Source organism: Pseudorasbora parva, chromosome 12, assembly GCF_024679245.1.
Source record: "Pseudorasbora parva isolate DD20220531a chromosome 12, ASM2467924v1, whole genome shotgun sequence".
Lineage (NCBI taxonomy): Eukaryota > Metazoa > Chordata > Actinopteri > Cypriniformes > Gobionidae > Pseudorasbora > Pseudorasbora parva.
Window position 1 is genome coordinate 16,393,157 of NC_090183.1, and position 19,193 is coordinate 16,412,349.

General features: G+C 37.2%; 2 protein-coding genes across 3 annotated transcripts in view; both read right to left on the reverse strand.

Moving 5' to 3' along the window:
- The window catches only part of agap1 (ArfGAP with GTPase domain, ankyrin repeat and PH domain 1), a 257,610-nt gene extending 247,994 nt beyond the window's left edge, over positions 1-9,616 (reverse strand). For both annotated transcript variants that reach the window (XM_067459347.1, XM_067459346.1), the window contains exon 1: positions 8,513-9,616. In XM_067459347.1, coding sequence (XP_067315448.1) covers positions 8,513-8,675 — 163 coding nt within the window. In that variant the 5' untranslated portion in view covers positions 8,676-9,616. The remainder of the gene's footprint in view (positions 1-8,512) is intronic.
- A 4,407-nt stretch (positions 9,617-14,023) lies between these two features.
- faimb (Fas apoptotic inhibitory molecule b) lies at positions 14,024-17,409 on the reverse strand. Its single transcript, XM_067458351.1, has 4 exons — positions 17,296-17,409; positions 16,115-16,343; positions 15,418-15,467; positions 14,024-15,202 (listed from the first exon to the last, which is right to left on the reverse strand). Exons 1-4 carry the CDS (start codon positions 17,407-17,409, stop codon positions 15,053-15,055), a joined length of 543 nt encoding a protein of 180 aa, XP_067314452.1. The 3' UTR covers positions 14,024-15,052.
- Between the last annotated feature and the right edge of the window lie 1,784 nt (positions 17,410-19,193).

Genomic DNA, 19,193 nt, shown 5'->3' on the forward strand with positions numbered 1-19,193 from the left:
CGATAAGATATCGCCCATCCCTAGTGGTCTGGTTTACAGGCCTGCGTTCTCTGGACTCATCTCAAGCAGAGTATTTCTACATTCCAATTGGTTGCCGCCGAACTGTGTCATAGATCATTATCATTATCATAGCTCATCAACTCTCCTCGATTGCCAAATCCTCCATGTCGTGCCGTGCCTCACTGCGCCGCTCTCACCAAAGCTTGCCGTCGGCTCCCATTGAAAATGAATTACTTTTGGCCACCCTGATGCTCTCGTCGTTGCGCGATGCATTGTGGGATTGACAGATTTCCAGAATGCATTGAGAGCGTCAAAAAGGTTAGGCAGGTCTTTATGCAAATATCATGCAAAATTATATTATATATAAGAGACTTATCCAATTTAATTAAAGGGGTTTTATGTCTAGCAAAACGACAGTGGGGGTCCATGTAATGTAAACGTAGTGGTGGCATATTCTATGTGAATTTCACCCTCAAGCTCTGTCATGGCGATACCACAAGACAGCTTTTTACTCTACGACAAATCTCCACACATAATATCGTGAGATCTTGTGGAAGGAGACTGAGACGCTTTTATTGCTTATACTGGCTGGGTTAGTAAAAGTTAATAAAAGTTTTTTTAAAAATTGCCACTGTACTGGGCACACACCAGCAAGACAAGTGTGGAATCGGTGTTTGGTGCTTAATAAATCAATAAAACAAGGACCGTACAGAACCAAACCGTGGGTTTTGTGAACCATGCCACCCCTAATATGCACCTCATCTGTTGCAGTTTTTATCCATTTTATTTATTGTTTTTGGTTGTTTTGTTATGTGGATATTTTAAATGTTTTCTGTGTTAAACAGTCTTTAGAAATAAAAGTTTATTGATCTTTGAAAAAATGTGCCTGCATTATTATGCCATTATCATTATTTTAGATGAAAATGGTCTCAGAACGGCAATATTATCGTTTATCGCAATAATTTCTTGGCCAATTTCTTGGTCAGCAAAATTTGTTATCGTGACAGGCCTACCCATGCCCCCCCTGCAGTACCTGTGCAGACCACATTTTGAAAACCACTGCCTTAAGGTTGATTTATACTTCTGCATCGGACCTGCGCCATAGCCTCTATGCCGTGGCTACACGTCAGTTTTCATTCTTCTGCATCCATCCACATTGACGTGTAGTTACACATACAGAGGGAGCATGTGTATCCCTGAGGGAGGGGTTATAGCAGCCCAATCACAGCACTTGCGGTCTGCGTATAATCAACGCGTGCACATCATAGGGTACATCATAGGCTACACGTGCAACACACAGCCTACGACGTATAGCTACGGCATACACTATACGTCGTACACTATAGGCATACAGAAGTATAAATTGGGCTTGAAGGGTACATATTAGGATACTAAAATGAACCATTTAGGGGTAGATACAAAGTTATCCTTTTAAGGGAACTGCCCAAGTGACGTTGCATACCCACACTGCAAAAAAATAAAACAGAAAATGTACTGGTAATTTTCTGCCAGTACATTATCCAGTCATTTTACGGAAATTTCCGTTAACCCCTAAAACACAAACTGATGCAACGTGTAATTCAAAATACAGGTAAAACACCTGTAAAAAAAAATTACAGACTTTTTTTTACAGTGCATGGATGCAATATTTGCCTTTTTTTCTGACAGTGAATAGATGGCTATATGGCATGTGCTATTCACTTGCACAATGTAGCTAAAGATAAATGTTACTTTGTAAAATCTTCTTATTACATTCCTGCAAAGAAGTCAGAAAATGTGCTTGCAATTAGCCTGGGAAAACCCAGACAACTTCCGACAAATTTAGATTTGCTCTGCAAGTAGACTGGCAAAGAGCTCATTCAAACCCATTTCTAATACGTCGAAATTGCGGCACCAATCAGAAACGTTGGGGCGGGCTTTACACGATGACGACAGCGCAGCGACGGTGAAGCAGAACATCACTCATTCGAATCAGCTATCGCGTCTGTTTTAAGTGAAGCAAAGCAAAGAACAACACCCGACTTATCAGATGTGGATTACACCCACTACTTTGAAGAGGAGGATGAGGAGTGTGATCATGTGCTAACAACAAACAGCAGCTCTGGATCTGGCCTTTCTGTGCTTATTTCCTCACACTAGATCTGGTAATCATGTAAATAATTGTAAATAAATAACTAGTGTAACTATGCTCAAGTCTGAAAATGTTCTAACTAGTGCTGGGCAACGATTAAAATGTTTAATCGCAATTAATCGCATGTTTTTTCGTGATTAATCCTGATTAATCGCAGTATGCGCAAAATTCAATAATGAATACAAAAGTGCTGCTAAATGAACAAAAGTGCAATAACATATGGTTTGCAAACAGTTTAAACAAATAAGGTGCTTTTTACAGCAGTTAAAAGTTAGTAACAGTTACAATATTTCTTGTAACCATTTAGTACCAAAACACCGCGCTGAGTGTTGCTTTCCTCTGGAACTATTTTCGTCGGTGAAATCATGGGTGAAATGAAAAAAAAAAGGTTGTTTGTATGGCGTTATTTCCCTGTCAAATGTCGAGAGCGCATTATTGTAGCGCGAAAGTACATTAATATAGTGCGCGAGCGCGAATCTCTCTGCTCGCGAGCGGAATGTAATGTGCGAGCGCGAATCTCCCTGCTCGCGCGCGGAATATAATGCGCGAGCGCTAATCTCTCTCTGCTCGCGAGCGGAATGTAATGTGCGAGCGTGAATCTCCCTGCTCGTGCGCGAGAACTCTGCGTGCGCTCTCAGAAACGCTGCTCTTGTTAGAATTTTTTGTCTGGGCTCACTCAGAGAATATGCCTGCACTTAAAACGATTATGCAATGTTATTATGTTTGATTATTTAATTTCTGTACCTGAATCACTGTGTCCTGCAACTTCAACTGTTCACTTGTATTCAATAATGTTTTACATTTATATTATTAGGCTGAGAATTGTGAAATTTCACTGATATCTACTGTTGTGGGTGCTTATTTATTGTTACATATTTAAGGTTACATTGGTCAAAACAATGAAAACAAATAAGTATAACATGATATTCACGGTCTATGGACCCCCTAAAGCAGCCTTGGCCACCCATGAATAAAAGTCTAGTTCCGCCACTGCCAGTGGATTATTTAGAAATGTATGCCAATTTTTGAGGTGAAAGGTAACTTAATTCACAAATTGCAGTAACATTTTCCCAACAAAATGGATTTCATTAATTTAGTAGTCAGTATTTTTAATTAGTTTTATTCTGTTGCATTTGTGTTTGATGCAGTTAGATATAGCATAATTTTACTGGGGCATTTTGCCCCCTTATCTATTATTACATTATATATTCTTATATTATATCTATTAGGGGGCTTTTTTTTCAGATTTAAATCCATTTAAATCCATTTGGCTCAAAAATCTCACTTTCAAATGGGCATGGCACCTGTAGTGTGAACAAAGTGGCTGTGCAGATAGGCTAGAGTAGACAGTCTAGGTTAATATGTAAAATAATCCAATCGCCCTCTTCCCAGACATTTCTAATATATATTTGACCTAGGCCTATTTTACATAAAAACAAAAATATCGTCGATACTGCGGATCCATCTCACTCATCTTTATTGAAGTCACTGAACTCAAGTGATTCTGATTCCATGTGGGGTTCAATATAAGATTTAATGTACGATGTCGCGTTTTCATTGGTCAGTCGTTGAAGCCTATTTCTGATTGGTTGTTGCCGTTTATGCCAAGAGCAAAGAGACCGAAACCGTTAAGAAGAGTATTTCTCTTCTTGCGAGCGCACGGAACACAGTCTGTGCACATACAGGCTTAGTTTAAGCGAAGAGGAGAGATTCGCGATTGCACTGGACACGTTTTAAGTGCAGGCATATTCTCTGAGTGAGCCCAGACAAAAAATTCTGACAAGAGCAGCATATCTGAGAGCGCACGCAGAGTTCTCGCGCACGAGCAGGGAGATTCGCGCTCGCACATTACATTCCGCGTGCGAGCAGAGAGAGATTTGCGCTTGCGCATTATATTCCGCGCGCGAGCAGAGAGATTCGCGCTCGCGCACTATATTAATGTACTTTCCCGCTACAATAATGCACTCTCGACATTTGACAGGGAAATAACGCCATATGTTTATATCTAAAATTTAAGTAACTTAATATTAATTAGGCTACTTGTTTATTGAACTAGCCTACACCATTCATGCTACACAATTCACGTTTGCAAAGTCGACTTGTGTTATTAACAATATCATAAATCATAAATATCAACTACAAAAAACTCAGTTTTACCCCAGTATGTTTCTTCTGTGAGTTTATATTGCTGCTCAATTGTTTTGATTTCTCCACGAATGTCTCTCACAAAAGAGACAGGCAGCGCGAGCCTCAACGTGACTTGTTAACGTACCTGAGGCAGAGATACACTCATCAATCGCTGTTTACATTAAATATAATAAAAACAACAAAAAAAATCTGAGTCATTCTCGCGTTTCTGGTTATTTTTATATTTTATTTGTACACCAGCTATTATCATATTTCTTTTACAACAACGGCAAAAAATCGTCAGAAGCCATTGCAACATCTTCCTCAAAATCAGAATTTCTGTCTCAGATGTTTATTCGTCGCTCTGCATACGTCATCGTCCGTTAGTGACGCCCCTTTGGAAATGATTTAGTCTATGAAGCTTTGCCAGACCATAACTCAGTCACTACTGAGAATGGTCTGGTTTTAACCAGCCTAGCTTGCAATTGCTGTCCTGTGTCAAACTGACCATTTTAGGATGGTGATTAAGCGCAGGATATTTTGCTAATAAAATGATAATAACGTGAATAAAAATGATAAGAGGAAGAATAACGTGATAACATTATTATGTCTAGTCATTTCAGTGACCTTTTGTTATGGTTTTACACAAACACAGTAAGATCATTTGTATTTTAAGACTTTTGGAAAACACTAGAGTGGACAGAGAGAATTTTTTGGAAACGAAAACACCATTGTCAAATGTATCTGGATAAATGTAGATGTAGCCTATGTGGGAACAAGTGAAGGTCAAGCAATCTACTCTCATAACTAGAAGAGACGGTTACTGCCCCTAATCTGCCTCTTTATTGTTTGTGTTCAGAACCCCACTGAGCCATTTCATTCAACTGTACTGGTAGCTTGTTAATCCCTGAACCCCGTCTAGACTCTGCACACTCTTCAGCATATGCCCCCCCATATGCTGCCCCATTCCTCTTTCCTAGCTTCAGTCTCTACGGCCGTGCTTCGGGGCCTCCTAATTAAATATAAACAGATATATGGTCTCCTTGCAGCCATTGCTCCGGTTAGCATTCTACTGCACCAAATGCTCAGTGCAATTCAAGCAGAATTCTGACAGCTCTGAGAAACGCCATAGAGATGGCCAAAATCTTTAATGTGCCAGACAGACTGGCCATAAAATTAGAGCATGACTCAGCAGTAGGATGTGAGATGTAATTTTAAGGATGGACCCATTTGACAGCGCAACCTTGTTCCTGCCGTTCCACAGGGTGACGCATGCTCCTCTGTGCGCATTTAACGAACTATACGGATGGCTGCTACATCTCCCTAATGGTGCCCTTCACACAGATTGGATGGGAGGGGCTGCGTTTCTGACATCTGCATGATGCTGCGACCTCTCATTTGGAGGGCGTGTGTTGCATAGCACTGTAGCCCCTAGCACAATAACCCCGGCCATTAGATCTGCCAGACATTTCCTAGCTAACAATCCCATCAGGGAACCTGTCCTGGCAAAAACGAACGTTTTTTTAAGGAGAGGCTTTTACCAGACACACAATGAGCTTCGAACTACGAGTCCACTTATAATCAGTTTCAATATTTTCTGGATTTTTTTTCTAGCTACTTTTATTAAAAAATTAGGAGGGGAAAAAAATATCAAAAGCACCATACCAAGCACCAGTGGCAACTTGGTGCAGAGAGACATCGTCCATTTTTGACGTTTTGCAATTAAATGTATTCTATTGCTGTTTTATTTGAGATCTCCGATGAACTGCTATAGGAGTGAAATTCAAAACGGCTTGACACAACAGACCAAATCGGTGACAGACAAAAAAACTGACAAAATTAATGACTGAGGAACAATGGGTTATCTATCACCTTTGTGCGGCCAATAAAGTATGAATGTAGGTAGAAGTTTACAAAAGTTATACAAAATTTTAAATGTCGTAAAATCTATTTGGCAGAAATGTATGTAATTCGCACTCTAAATAATTAATAGTTATTTGTAGGCTTTTCAGTTCAAAAGTTATCAAATGAAAGATCAAATTTGAACTGTTGGTGGCAATAAAGAGTTGACATGACAGATTCAAAACTTGGTCTGGACATTTTTTTGACTATTTGACTACTCCAAATGCCTAAAACATATTTTCCATCAATTTATTTGTATGCACATTTTGGGGAATTACATTACAAATGCTAGATAAAACACCAATATGTAAATAAAATGCTCACAGAAGCATATACTTTTGCTCCCTTTTACTTTTAATACTTATACTTATTATTGTGCATGACAGTTTTCCCAATTTTAGATTCTCAAAAGGTCTGTTTCATCCAAAATTCATCCAAATCTTATTTTCTATGCACAAGCTACACTATTCATTCTTATAAATGTCATGCCCTTTATGCAAGAAACAGGGAGGCCAAAGTATCGCACAGATGCGTGTCTCCGAGATCACAAACATGCCTTGCATAGAGAGCGATCTGCTCAGGCTCAAACCAACCCGTCCCTGATGTGTCAGCAGGCGTCTTGAGTAAAATGAAGTAAAGTGCACACCAATGTAAATGCTACACCAGTCTAATATCTGAAGACAGACACGCTTCAGATCACAGGGTGTGTTACGTATCGGTTTTCAGCTCAGATTTGCCATCTGTTAAACTAGAGGGCCAGTGAGAGTATGCAAGTGGCAAGTCTCCACCTTTTACACAATACATGTTTTTTGGGATATTTAGATTTTCTGCATAAATTAAATTCACTACTACTAATTAGCATAGCTAGCAATGACACTTAGCTAGCTAACATGGTTAGTTAAACACTGCAATGCCAGAAGTCAACAAACTTTGGCAACAAAACAAACATAACTACTATCAAGTTCTGCTTTTAGAACGACAACTTTGACTCATGACCACATGCAACATAACATGTATGATGACTCTAAATTTCATAACAATATTTTACAAAAATTCACCAGATATATTGATTCCACAAAGCAAGTAAACACTTCATTCCCAAGCTTCTTTTAGGTAGTCTGCCTTGATTCTTTAGGAATTAGACAGGCCGGGGTCTGTCGAGGGGGTGTGTTATGCTAGTGACAGGTTTGTCTATGTCAGGCTGATCCATGTGCATGTCTCAGCAAGTCAAGAACCATTTTACTTTCATTGAAAGGGGTCAAAGATTCCTACATCAGCTTTGACAGAGACATGTCCCTGACCACACACAAGCAGCCGAGAACCCACTCATTACCAAAACATTCACTGCAATCTAGTGGAACACAGAGTTTCATTTCAAGAACAATACCGTTTCTCATTTTGCAATTATATAACCTACTGGTAAAACGGACAGAATTGTAAATAGCATTTGTGTGTAAAAACCATGAAGATTACCTCCTAACTACAGATTTACATTAAAACAATGACACAAGGCATTTTAAACCTCACAGGCCTTGATAACCACCACCCCACAAATAAAATCTTCATTAAAACCATACTTAAACACAATCTTCAATCCTCTACAAGAAGTGAGAACGAAAGCTACACTGACACAGACCATCAACAACTCCTTCTTACAGTACAAGCCGTATTCAGGGTATATGACATTTAACCTTCACAAAATAAACTGCGGCTGTGCACAGACAGATCAAACGGTTGAACTGTTGCCAATAAAAGACTATACAACCTATTGAACAGACTGTGCGTCTATATAACCTGGTTTTAGAGTGAAAAAAAAATCTACCTGGCTGAGTAAAATTGGATCATCTGTGTTTAAAGTTTGACTCAAACCTCTCTCACAATAAATCTGAAACCTCAGATGTCTTGAAGACAATTGGTTCAAAGAACACATTTATAACCAGTGTAACTACAACAACCAATAAAACATTAGAAATAAGATTTACTACCTCTGATTTTTTGAAGCCAAGAGTCCATACCAGTTTCTGAGATTAAAAAGAAAGTGTACTCGTCATGAGAAGAGAGAAAACGAATCACCCTTTGGAGTGGCTTGATTTGTAATGCCATTATTCATTATGTAGACTAATCTAATCCTCATTATGTTTTTGTTTTTTAAATGACACTGGGAGTGGACACAGATTTCATATTTTGTCATGCTATAATGGAGCTTCATCCCACCCCATTCACCATGGCATCCAGAGTTTCCGGCAAACTTTGTATTACACACCACTAACACAAAATAAATGAAATGAACATAGGATAAAGATCGTGGAAACTGTCTCTAGAAGGAGACTCAAACGTCCTTGTTGCCCTTACCTTCAATGGCAATGACGTGCTCTCGGATCTGATTCTGCAGCAGTGGATCCTCCACCCGCTCTAGCAGCTCGTAGATGGAGTAGATGTTCGGATGGACGGACTCGAACCTCTGGATCTCAGCTCTGATCGCAGCCGAGTTCGCCAGGTGTTGCTGATAATTCATGTTTGCAATGTGATCTCTTCAAATGGAACCCGATATGCAATTATCTAAAGAGTGTTTGCAGATGATTCAGGGATACTGATGTCCTGGCAAACACAGGAGTGAGATCAGATGTCCACATGAGGTCTGAGGTCAGCTCCTAACGATTTTGGTCAAAACCAAAACAACTACAAATGATCGCAAATATAGGCTATACGATGCAATCACAAATGGCAGCGCAACTAACTTATGAAAACATTAACGATTAGGCATTCAACCGCCTAACACTTCGTGCGAGACTAACTAATATCTAGCAGCGGCTTTGATATCAGTGCATGTAATATTTGAGTATATGTGTATTACAACAGATGTCCAGACGCTGGAGGGAGAGCTGCAGCTGTCCGGATCTGAAATCCCAGGATACAGTCATATGCCCCATATCCTCATAAATACACCATAAAAACACAGAAGCTCCACCAAATCACCATGCATCGTCATTACGGACTATAATAGGCAAGTGAAGGCCATCTCAGGTCTGCAGTCCGAGGCGAGAAGAGTCCACATGGTCGCGTCCGGCTGTGTGCTTCATACACACAGACCAGTTTAAGCGGCAAAGACGAAGATAAATTATTAAAACTCAAACTCGCCGAGAAACTACAGTTCGCTCAAACGAGCTGGATAGGGTATGTCTGCTGTGTTCCAAGCACAGTCAACTCGCGTTCTCCTGTTGTTCACTTCGGCTCATGCTGACATTACAACCAATGAAAGACTTTATGCGGTCTAGATGCGAAACCACAAACCCATATAGGTACGCCAACCTCAACGAGACACTATCGCCAGGGGGGTTATCGGGTATCTCTCTTGTTTTATCCGCAAAGATGGGTGCATTCCCTTTTCACCCGCACTGAGGTCCGTCCCGTCTGTATCCTCTCAAACATCATTGCGCCTGCTCCTTCCTTTGGACGCTTCCTACTGGAAAAACGTCGGCGTTTCGGAACCGTCGATCAGGTCGTAGCTGCGTTAATTCTGCGCAGTCCGTTGTTACAAAAACGCATACAGGTCGCCACAAAGTGGATGGGGGCGCTATAGAGCGCGCTTATCTTACCCTGGCCTGAACACATGTGTTGTCTGATTAGTGGACATGTCAACCATAAGAATTACTTGTTTGGTCTCAGTTCTGTGACACACTTTTGGATTTGACTTCAGAGTCTTGTGATAACGTGGGTGTGACCGCGTGACCATCCCATAGCAGTGAAAATGCATGCAACCCCTTTAAACAGGCTACAATGTGCATTTTCCTTTAAATTGTAGCATATTTCAATATATCTATAGGCAAATGATGCAGGAAGATGATGATAATGATGCAATAGTATTTGGTCCTGGTAAATCCTTTTGGGGACATTTTTTGGTCCCCATGAGGAAAACAGCTTATAAATCATACTAAGTGATGTTTTTGAAAATGAATAATACAGAAAGCTTTCTGTGATGGGTAGGTTTACAGTTAATAGGGAATGTAAATATAGGCTAGTTTGCACAGTTTAAGAATGTGTGTGTGTGTGTGTGTGTGTGTGTGTGTGTGTGTGTGTGTGTGTGTGTGTGTGTGTGTGTGTTTGTGTTTGTGTGAGTAAGAGAGAGAGAGAGAGAGAGAGAGAGTGTGTGTGTGTGTGAGTGTGAATCAAATAAATTTATACAATTTAGTTCAATAATTGAATAACCAATAACAGAAAAAGCAGAATCCCATTGAAAGAGATGAATCTGAAAGGTACATTTATTATTTGACTTAGGCATATGTATATATGCATAATTAATCGTCCATATTTTATTTGAAGATATGTTAGAAGCAACTTTAAATATGTTAAAAATCAATCAAACTGGATGATTTCACTCATTTAACCTAAAATTTTAATTAACAGTGAAGACATCTAAAATATAACTAATAAAATTACTGAATAATAACCCCATTAATTACAGCAGAAAATAATATTATAGAAAATAATTACCATTCATTGTATTACTTATTACAGTTTTTTTTTTACATATACATTGGCTTACTTATTATTGTTAGGCTATTTGTTTGTTTTTTTTCTTTCATGCATCTGTAGCCCTTAGCAAAAAAATAGCCTAAGTAAATTGTATTAAGTAATTTAGCTACTTTAAGTATACTAATTAGCACATGTAGGTTTGCTATTTCAATACCACTTGGGACTAAATTGGCCCAATTTTTGTAGTGTACAGCTTCAACAGTAAACTTTGGCTGTATCCGAAATCAACCCCTAAACCCTCAATTACTATTCCCTACCCTATGTTTGTCCACTAATAAAGTTCACATTAAAGAGTGACTGAAAAGGAGTGAGTGAATTCGGACAGCCCTGACCATACATTGGCTGTACAATATGGGAAAGAAATGAGTGCACTCGATAATGTCCACTATGGTTTTGGACACCACTACAAATGGCTGTCCTTTCACAAAATACCCTATTTGAGGGTATAGGGGCCGATTTCAGATTCAGCTTTTGAGTACACAACTAACAACTTACAAATAATTTGAACTGCAACTATAGCCTACCAAGTGAACATATGGCTCCCAGAATATTTTGTTGTATTAAAATCTGAACAGAACTTCTGATTTTGAACAAAAAAACTGAGCAAAATTGCATTTTTGGCAGATGGGAAGTCATCTTTTCAACTTCATGTGCATTCAAGTCACTTTCATCGGAGTAAGATGGCGGAGTACTTTCGCTTTATTAATTACTCAAAAATACAGCAAGGTTCTTAAAATCTACTTTCAGAAAATAAAGAACAATGAATGTGCATCAGGCGTGTTTTGCTTTTTTACGTTTTTTATTAATTTATGAAGCTTTTGTTGTTACATATTACATTGTTATATTATATTGCTATCATAGTTATCATATGCTATTGCTGTACATAAAAATCCTGACAATATCACCGCTAAATGCCTTTAAAGGTGCAGTGTGTAGTATTTATGAGGATAAATGCAATATAATATACATATGCTATGTTTTCAGTGGAGTATAAAGACCTTTTCTCAATGTACCATTATGTTTTTATTACCTTAGAATAAGCTATGAGCCAGTCACCATTTTGCACCATCATATTTACAGTAGCCTTAAATGGACAAACTTCTCTATAGCGCTAGTCAGTCTCTGCTCTCTCTGACAATTACATTGTTGTCCTGTGTTGGCCACCGTAGCTTCTCTATTTTTTTTTATTTTTTTTTATTTTTTTATTTATTTATTGGGGGGGGGGGGGCAATTCACAATGTCACTGTTACTGCTAAAATATCGAAAAAACATTTTGGTCCAAAAGTAACAAAAACTATGACTTTATTCAGCATTGTCTTCTCTTCCGCGTTTGTTTTCAATCCTCAAATAAAGATTCAAACGGTCATGAATCAGCGGATTGATTCATGATTTGGCTCGCGTGTCAAACTGCCAAACAGCTGAAATCACCTGACATTGGCGATCCGAATCAAGAATCAATACGCTGATTCATAACCGTTTGAATTATTTTTGGACCGAAATGTATTTTCGATGCTTCTAGAGATTCTAATTAACTAACTGATGTCATATCTGGACTACTTTGATGATTATTTTATTCCCTTACTGGACATGGACAGTATAGTGTGCCTATACACTTCTATATGCTCTCGGACTAAATATAAAATATCTTAAACTGTGTTCCAAAGATGAACAGAGGTCTTACGGGTGTGGAGCAACATTAGGGTGAGTCATTAATGACATCAATTCCATTTTGGGGTGAACTAACCCTTTAAGTATTGTAGCTAGTATTCCACCATGTTTTTCACTGACATGCCCACAACTCATAAAGATCGGGGCTTAAAGGTGAACTATGTAGTATTTTTGCAGTAAAATATCCAAAAAATCACTAGGCCAGTGTTATATATTTTGTTCAGTTGAGTACCTACAATATCCCAGATGTTTCCAACTATTTGTAAATTGTGAGAAAATTGCTATTTTAACTAAGGACAGGGACGTTGCAGCATTGCATTTGAGAGAGTCGCCTGTCAATTGCGTCATATCTGCGTTACCCTCGGTTTCGGCTTTTATTTGGCAGGAGCGCTTTATTCTTAGCAGTGTGAACAACTGAACGCACGGAGTAACGTCATAACATCGTTTTAAACACACTTAAATGTATCTAATATGATAAACAGAGCTCCGTTACCTCAAAATCATAACCGGAAGAGCGGATCTGTGCAGGCGCCCGGCAAATGAGTCCCGTCCCGTCATAATAAAAGTCCCGGTATTCGCAAGGCGGGTATTTGTTTAACAATCACTCCAGCAGCTTTGCTCAGGTCCATAACACTCGGTCCTGCTCTGCTTTAGACTACAGTAACGTTAATAACCGCATGCATGAACGTGATTTCTGCCCGAGTCCTATTTTCCACCGGCTGTGATGAGAAGACCACATCTCCCAAGATGCTGCGCTCACACTTTGCGTCATCAAACTACGCATTTGTTTTGCATAGGCGCCCTCCAGTGGACAAAAGCTGCATAGTGCACCTTTAAAGAAAATCCAGAGCTTCCAACTGTATTCTGACTGGCCTTCATGTGCATTCACTATGCGATCATGATATGACTTGAACGCACCAAGGGGAGAGTGGGGCACAATCTAATGCTTTTTGACTTTCTCAGTTTGTGTAAATCCACTTTGGGTTCAGAGTATTTATTTTCCCCACATTAATTTCACACGTCTACTACAATTATGTGGTTTTGCTTCATTAATACAGTGTATACCTTTTTCTTGATTTACTCCGAAAGAATGGAAGTGAAATGTGACAACATGCCTCATAGATGGGGATTGTAACGTGAGGGGGCACACTGAAACAAGAGCGAATGACAGCTTAAAATGTTTTGTGATATAATAAAAAAAAAAAAATCAAAGACCAGCTAAAATACTTTGTCAATAAAATATAATTATCAACTTATTTTTTTAAATTAAGTAATGTAATTTTTTAATAATTTAAAATATTAATATTAAACTTTTGAGTTTGACAACAAACACATCGCTAAAAACAAATATACAGCATCATTAAAATTATAATAATAATGAATAATTTCCAAACATTGACTCTCAGTCTTTATTCACCCTTTTCAATTCATGGTTTCTCAAAAGAATTCATAAAAGTATAGAATATAATAGCATATTTCTAATAGGGGCTCATTAACACAGTGTTAAAACACCCCATCTGCACAACTGAGATTTAAACCGTGGCTCGTGTCTTCTGCTGTTAGATCAGCATTAAAGAACGATCTCAACTAACAGATATAAGATTACAATCATTTTAGATTTGTTTTATTTTAAATAAACACAATAAAACAGAGATGAAAAATAAACTTAAGTTAAAAAAAAAAACTTTGCTATGGTTAAATAAATGTTCAGTAATATCTTCCAAAGATTTTTGAAATCTGGCAGAAAACATTCTCAAAATAATGTTAATATGAAGTTTCGTCATCCTGGCATGTGTGGAAAGTTTTAAACCATGCTTGTTACAATCAGCCCAGTGTTAGGTTGTGCCTCGCGTTCCCCTACTTTACGATCGGATTCAGAATTATGGACAAAACATAGATATTTCATAGATGATCATGTATGTCAACACTCCTACCTCTTTCTGGGTCTACATTTCATTTGGCAACATAAGGCAGTTATGATTTATATGCTGTTTAATGTTTGATGATGATGTTATTTACATTTGCGTAAGAAATGCATATGGCTTGTTTCTGCTTCTTCTTTCCTGTGTTTTGATCTGGAGATTCTGTACTCTTTCAGAAGATGCATAATAGCACCTCCTACAATATAACAGTGAATCTATCAGTCTATCCGTAAATTCCGTTGAAAGCAGGGAAAGAGTAAGGTCAATTTGAAGTAAATACCTATGTACACTACCAGTGGACTACACACAATTATTTTTAAACAATGTATGTTTGTAAGACACTATATAAAACGATGAGAGAAAAATTGTTTTTAAATAAGCTACTCCAAAAGAGTAAAAACAGCTATAAGCCAGGTTCTTAAAAAGTACACTTAAATAGCCATTAATTAAATGTGTTGAGATGAGATTTTGTGCCATTTATGGCCAAGAAAAAAAATCATGCCTAAAGGTCATATTACCCTATTATAGAGAACTTTTTTTCTTTCATTTTCAAGAAGTGTATAATTTATTCAGATTAAATTGGATTGTGTTTTTAAAGATAGTTTAAGACCTTTAACAACTTTAAATGTTCTTGTCCATGTTCTGAACAAATGCCAACATGCTGGATTTATTGGGGAGAAAAAAACTTTTCTGTGCCATCTGTATCTAATTCTGATAAAGTACACTGTTGCTAAATGTCTGGGACATCTGAGTTCTATTAGCCTCCATTTTACTCAATGGCCTCTTCTATCCTGATTCCATCCACCAGTAGGGAATGAATAATTCCATTCCGTTTTCTTCCACTAGTTGTTGCTTTTATGCAGCATTCATGGTTCCCTGCTGCAAAGTGTGTCTCGGTTCCATTCTCGGTAAACTCCCCCTGCACACAGAAAATCAATATAAACATAGGCCTATATAACTAAATAAGCACAAGCCATGGGAATGCTGTGCTGTGAATAAGATGGTGTTTCATATTTCCACAGTGGTCACACAGCTACTCTATTATCTGCCGTGACTCAAACTTAATACAATGGACCAAAGTCTTTCATACTAAAGGTCTGTGCTAGTCTAAACTGCAGTATTAAAAGTTCTCACCATGGTTTCCATTTTCTGTCCATTGCACCATATATCCATAGTGTCTTTCTCTATAGTGAAACAGAAAAAAAACATAATGGTTGCTAATGGTTGTCTTTATTGAGATTACAGCTCAACTGTCTGATGCCTGCCGAATCAAACAAGCAAATTAGAGGATAACTTTTTCCTATTCTAGTACAGCAATGTGTACTGTATCATTTTGTCTATGGTTTTTAAACTGACGCTTCGGACACATAAGATGATCCTCTTGTGAAAAACATATTTTCACTGTCAGAAAAAAAGGTACATTGCTGTCACTGGGGTGTTAGAAGGTACAAAACCGAAAATATACTACTATGTACCTTTAAAGTGCTAATTTGCACTCTTAAAGTATTGGTATGCACCTTTTTAAGGTACTGATATGTACCATTTAGGGGTGAGTATATGTACCTTTTCACTTTTGTACCTTGGGGTACTGCCTCAGTGACAGCACTCGTTTTTTCTGAGTGTTCATGTAAAAAAGACCTATTTGTACTGTCCAATAAGTTTACAATTCTTTCTCTCAGAATTTTTCTGCTGACCCCGAGCATCCCCCTAATTTGAAAACCTAGTCATTCTCTTCTTACAATGTGGATATAAATTACCTTCAGAAGAATTAGGGCTTTCAGAGAAACTTCACATCATAAATCAAGAGGGATTTTTCCACTGTGTATCTTACCTAGAACTATCCTGTAATCAGCACCATCCATTTTCAGCACCCATGTTTTGGAAATTTTTGATCGGTTCTCCAAAAATGTTTGGAGGCTTTTTCCGTTGATCTCCAGCGTGTACTCATAGGAAAACCCAGTGATCGCCTCAATACTTATGGTTGCTTTTGTGTCTGTACTCCCTACAGGGAATGTTTCTTTGCCCACCAGTTTGAACATCCAGTCTCTCCTCAACACCTCCTTCAAAACAGGACTTAATAAGACTTATTAATTATTTTATTTTATTTATCTTTATATTGTATCAGATATTATCTTACATTATCATCTTAATATAACAATAAAAAAATTAAAGATTCAAAAAATGAAAATGAGAATATAGAAAACATAGGCCCTACACATTACACGTACATATGTTTATTTTAATTTTTATACAGTATATATATATACATATATATATATATATATATATATATATATATATATATATAGTCAAAACAAAATTTATTCAGACACCTTTAACATTTTCTCACATTACCACAATTTATTTGCTGTAGCCTATGGAAAATGGTAATAAAATATGATAATAATTCGGAGTTAAACTGTGTCAGAACAAATTAATCTTGATAATGTCAGATAACTTTGATAGAATGGATTACAATCAACCCATCAGCTGTCAGCTGGTAAATGTAAGTACACAATTAGATAATACCAATTTATGTTAACCAATGACCAAGCATTGCTTCATTTTGTTTAGTCTGTGGTGTAAAAGGTCGCATTAGCAATTAAAGAAAAAACGCTTAAGAAAAACATGATCAGGTCAAAGTGTCTGAATAAATTTGGTCCCAAATTCCTCATAAATTTGACTGGTAGTCCACTATATGAAGAATTCTTGTATATAATATGTCGCAGTTTACTTTATTTTGCTATCATCACTTACATAAATGAACTAGTCTCCTGCACCCACTGGAGAATTTTTTATTTATTTAATTTTTGGTTTGACTTAGTATATATATATATATATATATATATATATATATATATATATATATATATATATATATATATATATATATATATACTAAATTTAAATGAAAATAAAATATGTACACGTGCAGGCCCTATGTTTTCTATACTTTCAATATATTAAGATAATATATAAAAAAAAATAGAAAAACATTTGACTACCTCTCACCTTGCCATTAATGTAAATGACCCTTTTTCCTGTTGTTGTTCCATGTTCAATCTCAATTCGGTAAACCCCATCACTTAGCGACACATCCCACGCTCCCACAATGTCTCCGGCCATACTGTAGGCCTATTAAGATCCGCGCAACCGCTCTATACTATTTTTATTTCTTAGAAATAAACTTTATTTCAGTTTTAGCATGAGCCTTGTCATAATAGCAGTTGGCATCATGTGTAATTGCTGATTAAATCTCTGTATATTCTTGAGGAGGTTGCCATCCTGTGCTCGCTCAGCAATGAGTGCATTAGTGTAAGAGGCTTAACTTATCAAGCAGAGAGGATGTTCGTGTGTGAAGATGGTTCTTTTCACTGCAAGCACATTTAAATGGGCATTAGGTCTAAGAGTTGGGGGTAAAATTTATAATATTTTATAAATATTTTTTTAATCCTCTGCTGGTCACTACCAATAGATTTTTTTTTCTCATGTCTATTTCTTTATTTGTTTTATTTATCAATGCTATGAAAACAAGAGGTAGGCATATTACATACTCACAATGTCATATTAACATTAGCTGCTGGTAAATATATACACACACATAGCATTATGACCACCGACAGGTGAAGTGAATAACACTGATTATCATTTTATCATGCTACCTGTTAGTACGTGAGATATATTAGGCAGCAAGGGAACATTTTGTCAAGTTAGAAGCAGAAAAAATGGGCAAGCAGTTTGCCATGGGCAGAACCGTGTGCTCCGATCAAAAAGACGAGCTACTGTGACTCAAATTGCTCAAGAAGTAACAGTGGAATGTGCTGAACAAACAAGTCCAATCCATGGAGGTGGAGGCCCCACCTTGCAACTTACAGGATTTACCTTTGGGTACTAATAAAGATACCTTGACCTTGACCTTGTTATACCGGGACAGGGCTGTTTTGGCAGCAAAAGGGGGGACCAACACAATATTAGAAACAATCAATATTATGCCTGATCAGACTATATATATATATATATATATATATATATATATATATATATATATATATATATATATATATATATATATATATATATATATATATATATATATATAGACAGACAGACAGACAGACAGACAGACAGACAGATAGACAGACAGACAGACAGACAGACAGACAGACAGACGGACAGACAGATAGATAGATAGATAGATAGATAGATAGATAGATAGATAGATAGATAGATAGATAGATAGATAGATAGATAGATAGATAGATAGATAGATAGATAGATAGATAGATAGATAGATAGATAGATAGATAGATAGATAGATAGATAGAAATCAAATACAGGTCACCAAAGAGATATCAACAAATAAAGAAGACCAACATAATCCTGCTAAAGGAAAACACACAGAACAAAGAGCATTTCTTATATCCTTATTGATACATTATTGATTTCCACGGAGTTCTTTAAAGAATTCTTTAAAACCAAGAATTCTTGGTTTAGAATTCTTGGTTTAGAATTCTTGGTTTAGAATTCTTGGTTTAGAATTCTTGGTTTAACTAGTAACTGAAATATTTTTAGAAATTTAGCATATTCACTACCAATAGATGGCAGTCTTCGCTCTCTCTCTCTCTCTCTCTCTCTCTCTCTCTCTCTCTCTCTCTCTCTCTCGCGGTCATAAAATATTATTGATCAAAAATCATAAAATTAAATTACATTTTTCTTATTAGCCGGCTACGTTAAAACCAGAAGTGCTACATGGCAAACATAGCCTACATAGAATTACGTATGTGATCAGTAAAGGTTTGGTATTTACTCGTTAGAAATGACAAATAAATCCCTTCGCAGCCGTATTTTATGCAATAGGATGGTATGCAAAGTTAATGTAGAACACATTAGCAAGGCACGCTATTAAAATA

What these genes read in the sequence shown, in the direction of transcription:
- faimb (XM_067458351.1), bottom strand. Translation starts at nt 17,409, where the DNA reads ATGGCCGGAGACATTGTGGGAGCGTGGGATGTGTCGCTAAGTGATGGG. An exon ending in TCATTTACATTAATGGCAAG is followed by an intron (nt 16,344 to 17,295) that starts GTGAGAGGTAGT and finishes CCTGTTTTGAAG; the next exon opens with GAGGTGTTGAGGAGAGACTG. An exon ending in GACAGAAAATGGAAACCATG is followed by an intron (nt 15,203 to 15,417) that starts GTGAGAACTTTT and finishes TTCTGTGTGCAG; the next exon opens with GGGGAGTTTACCGAGAATGG.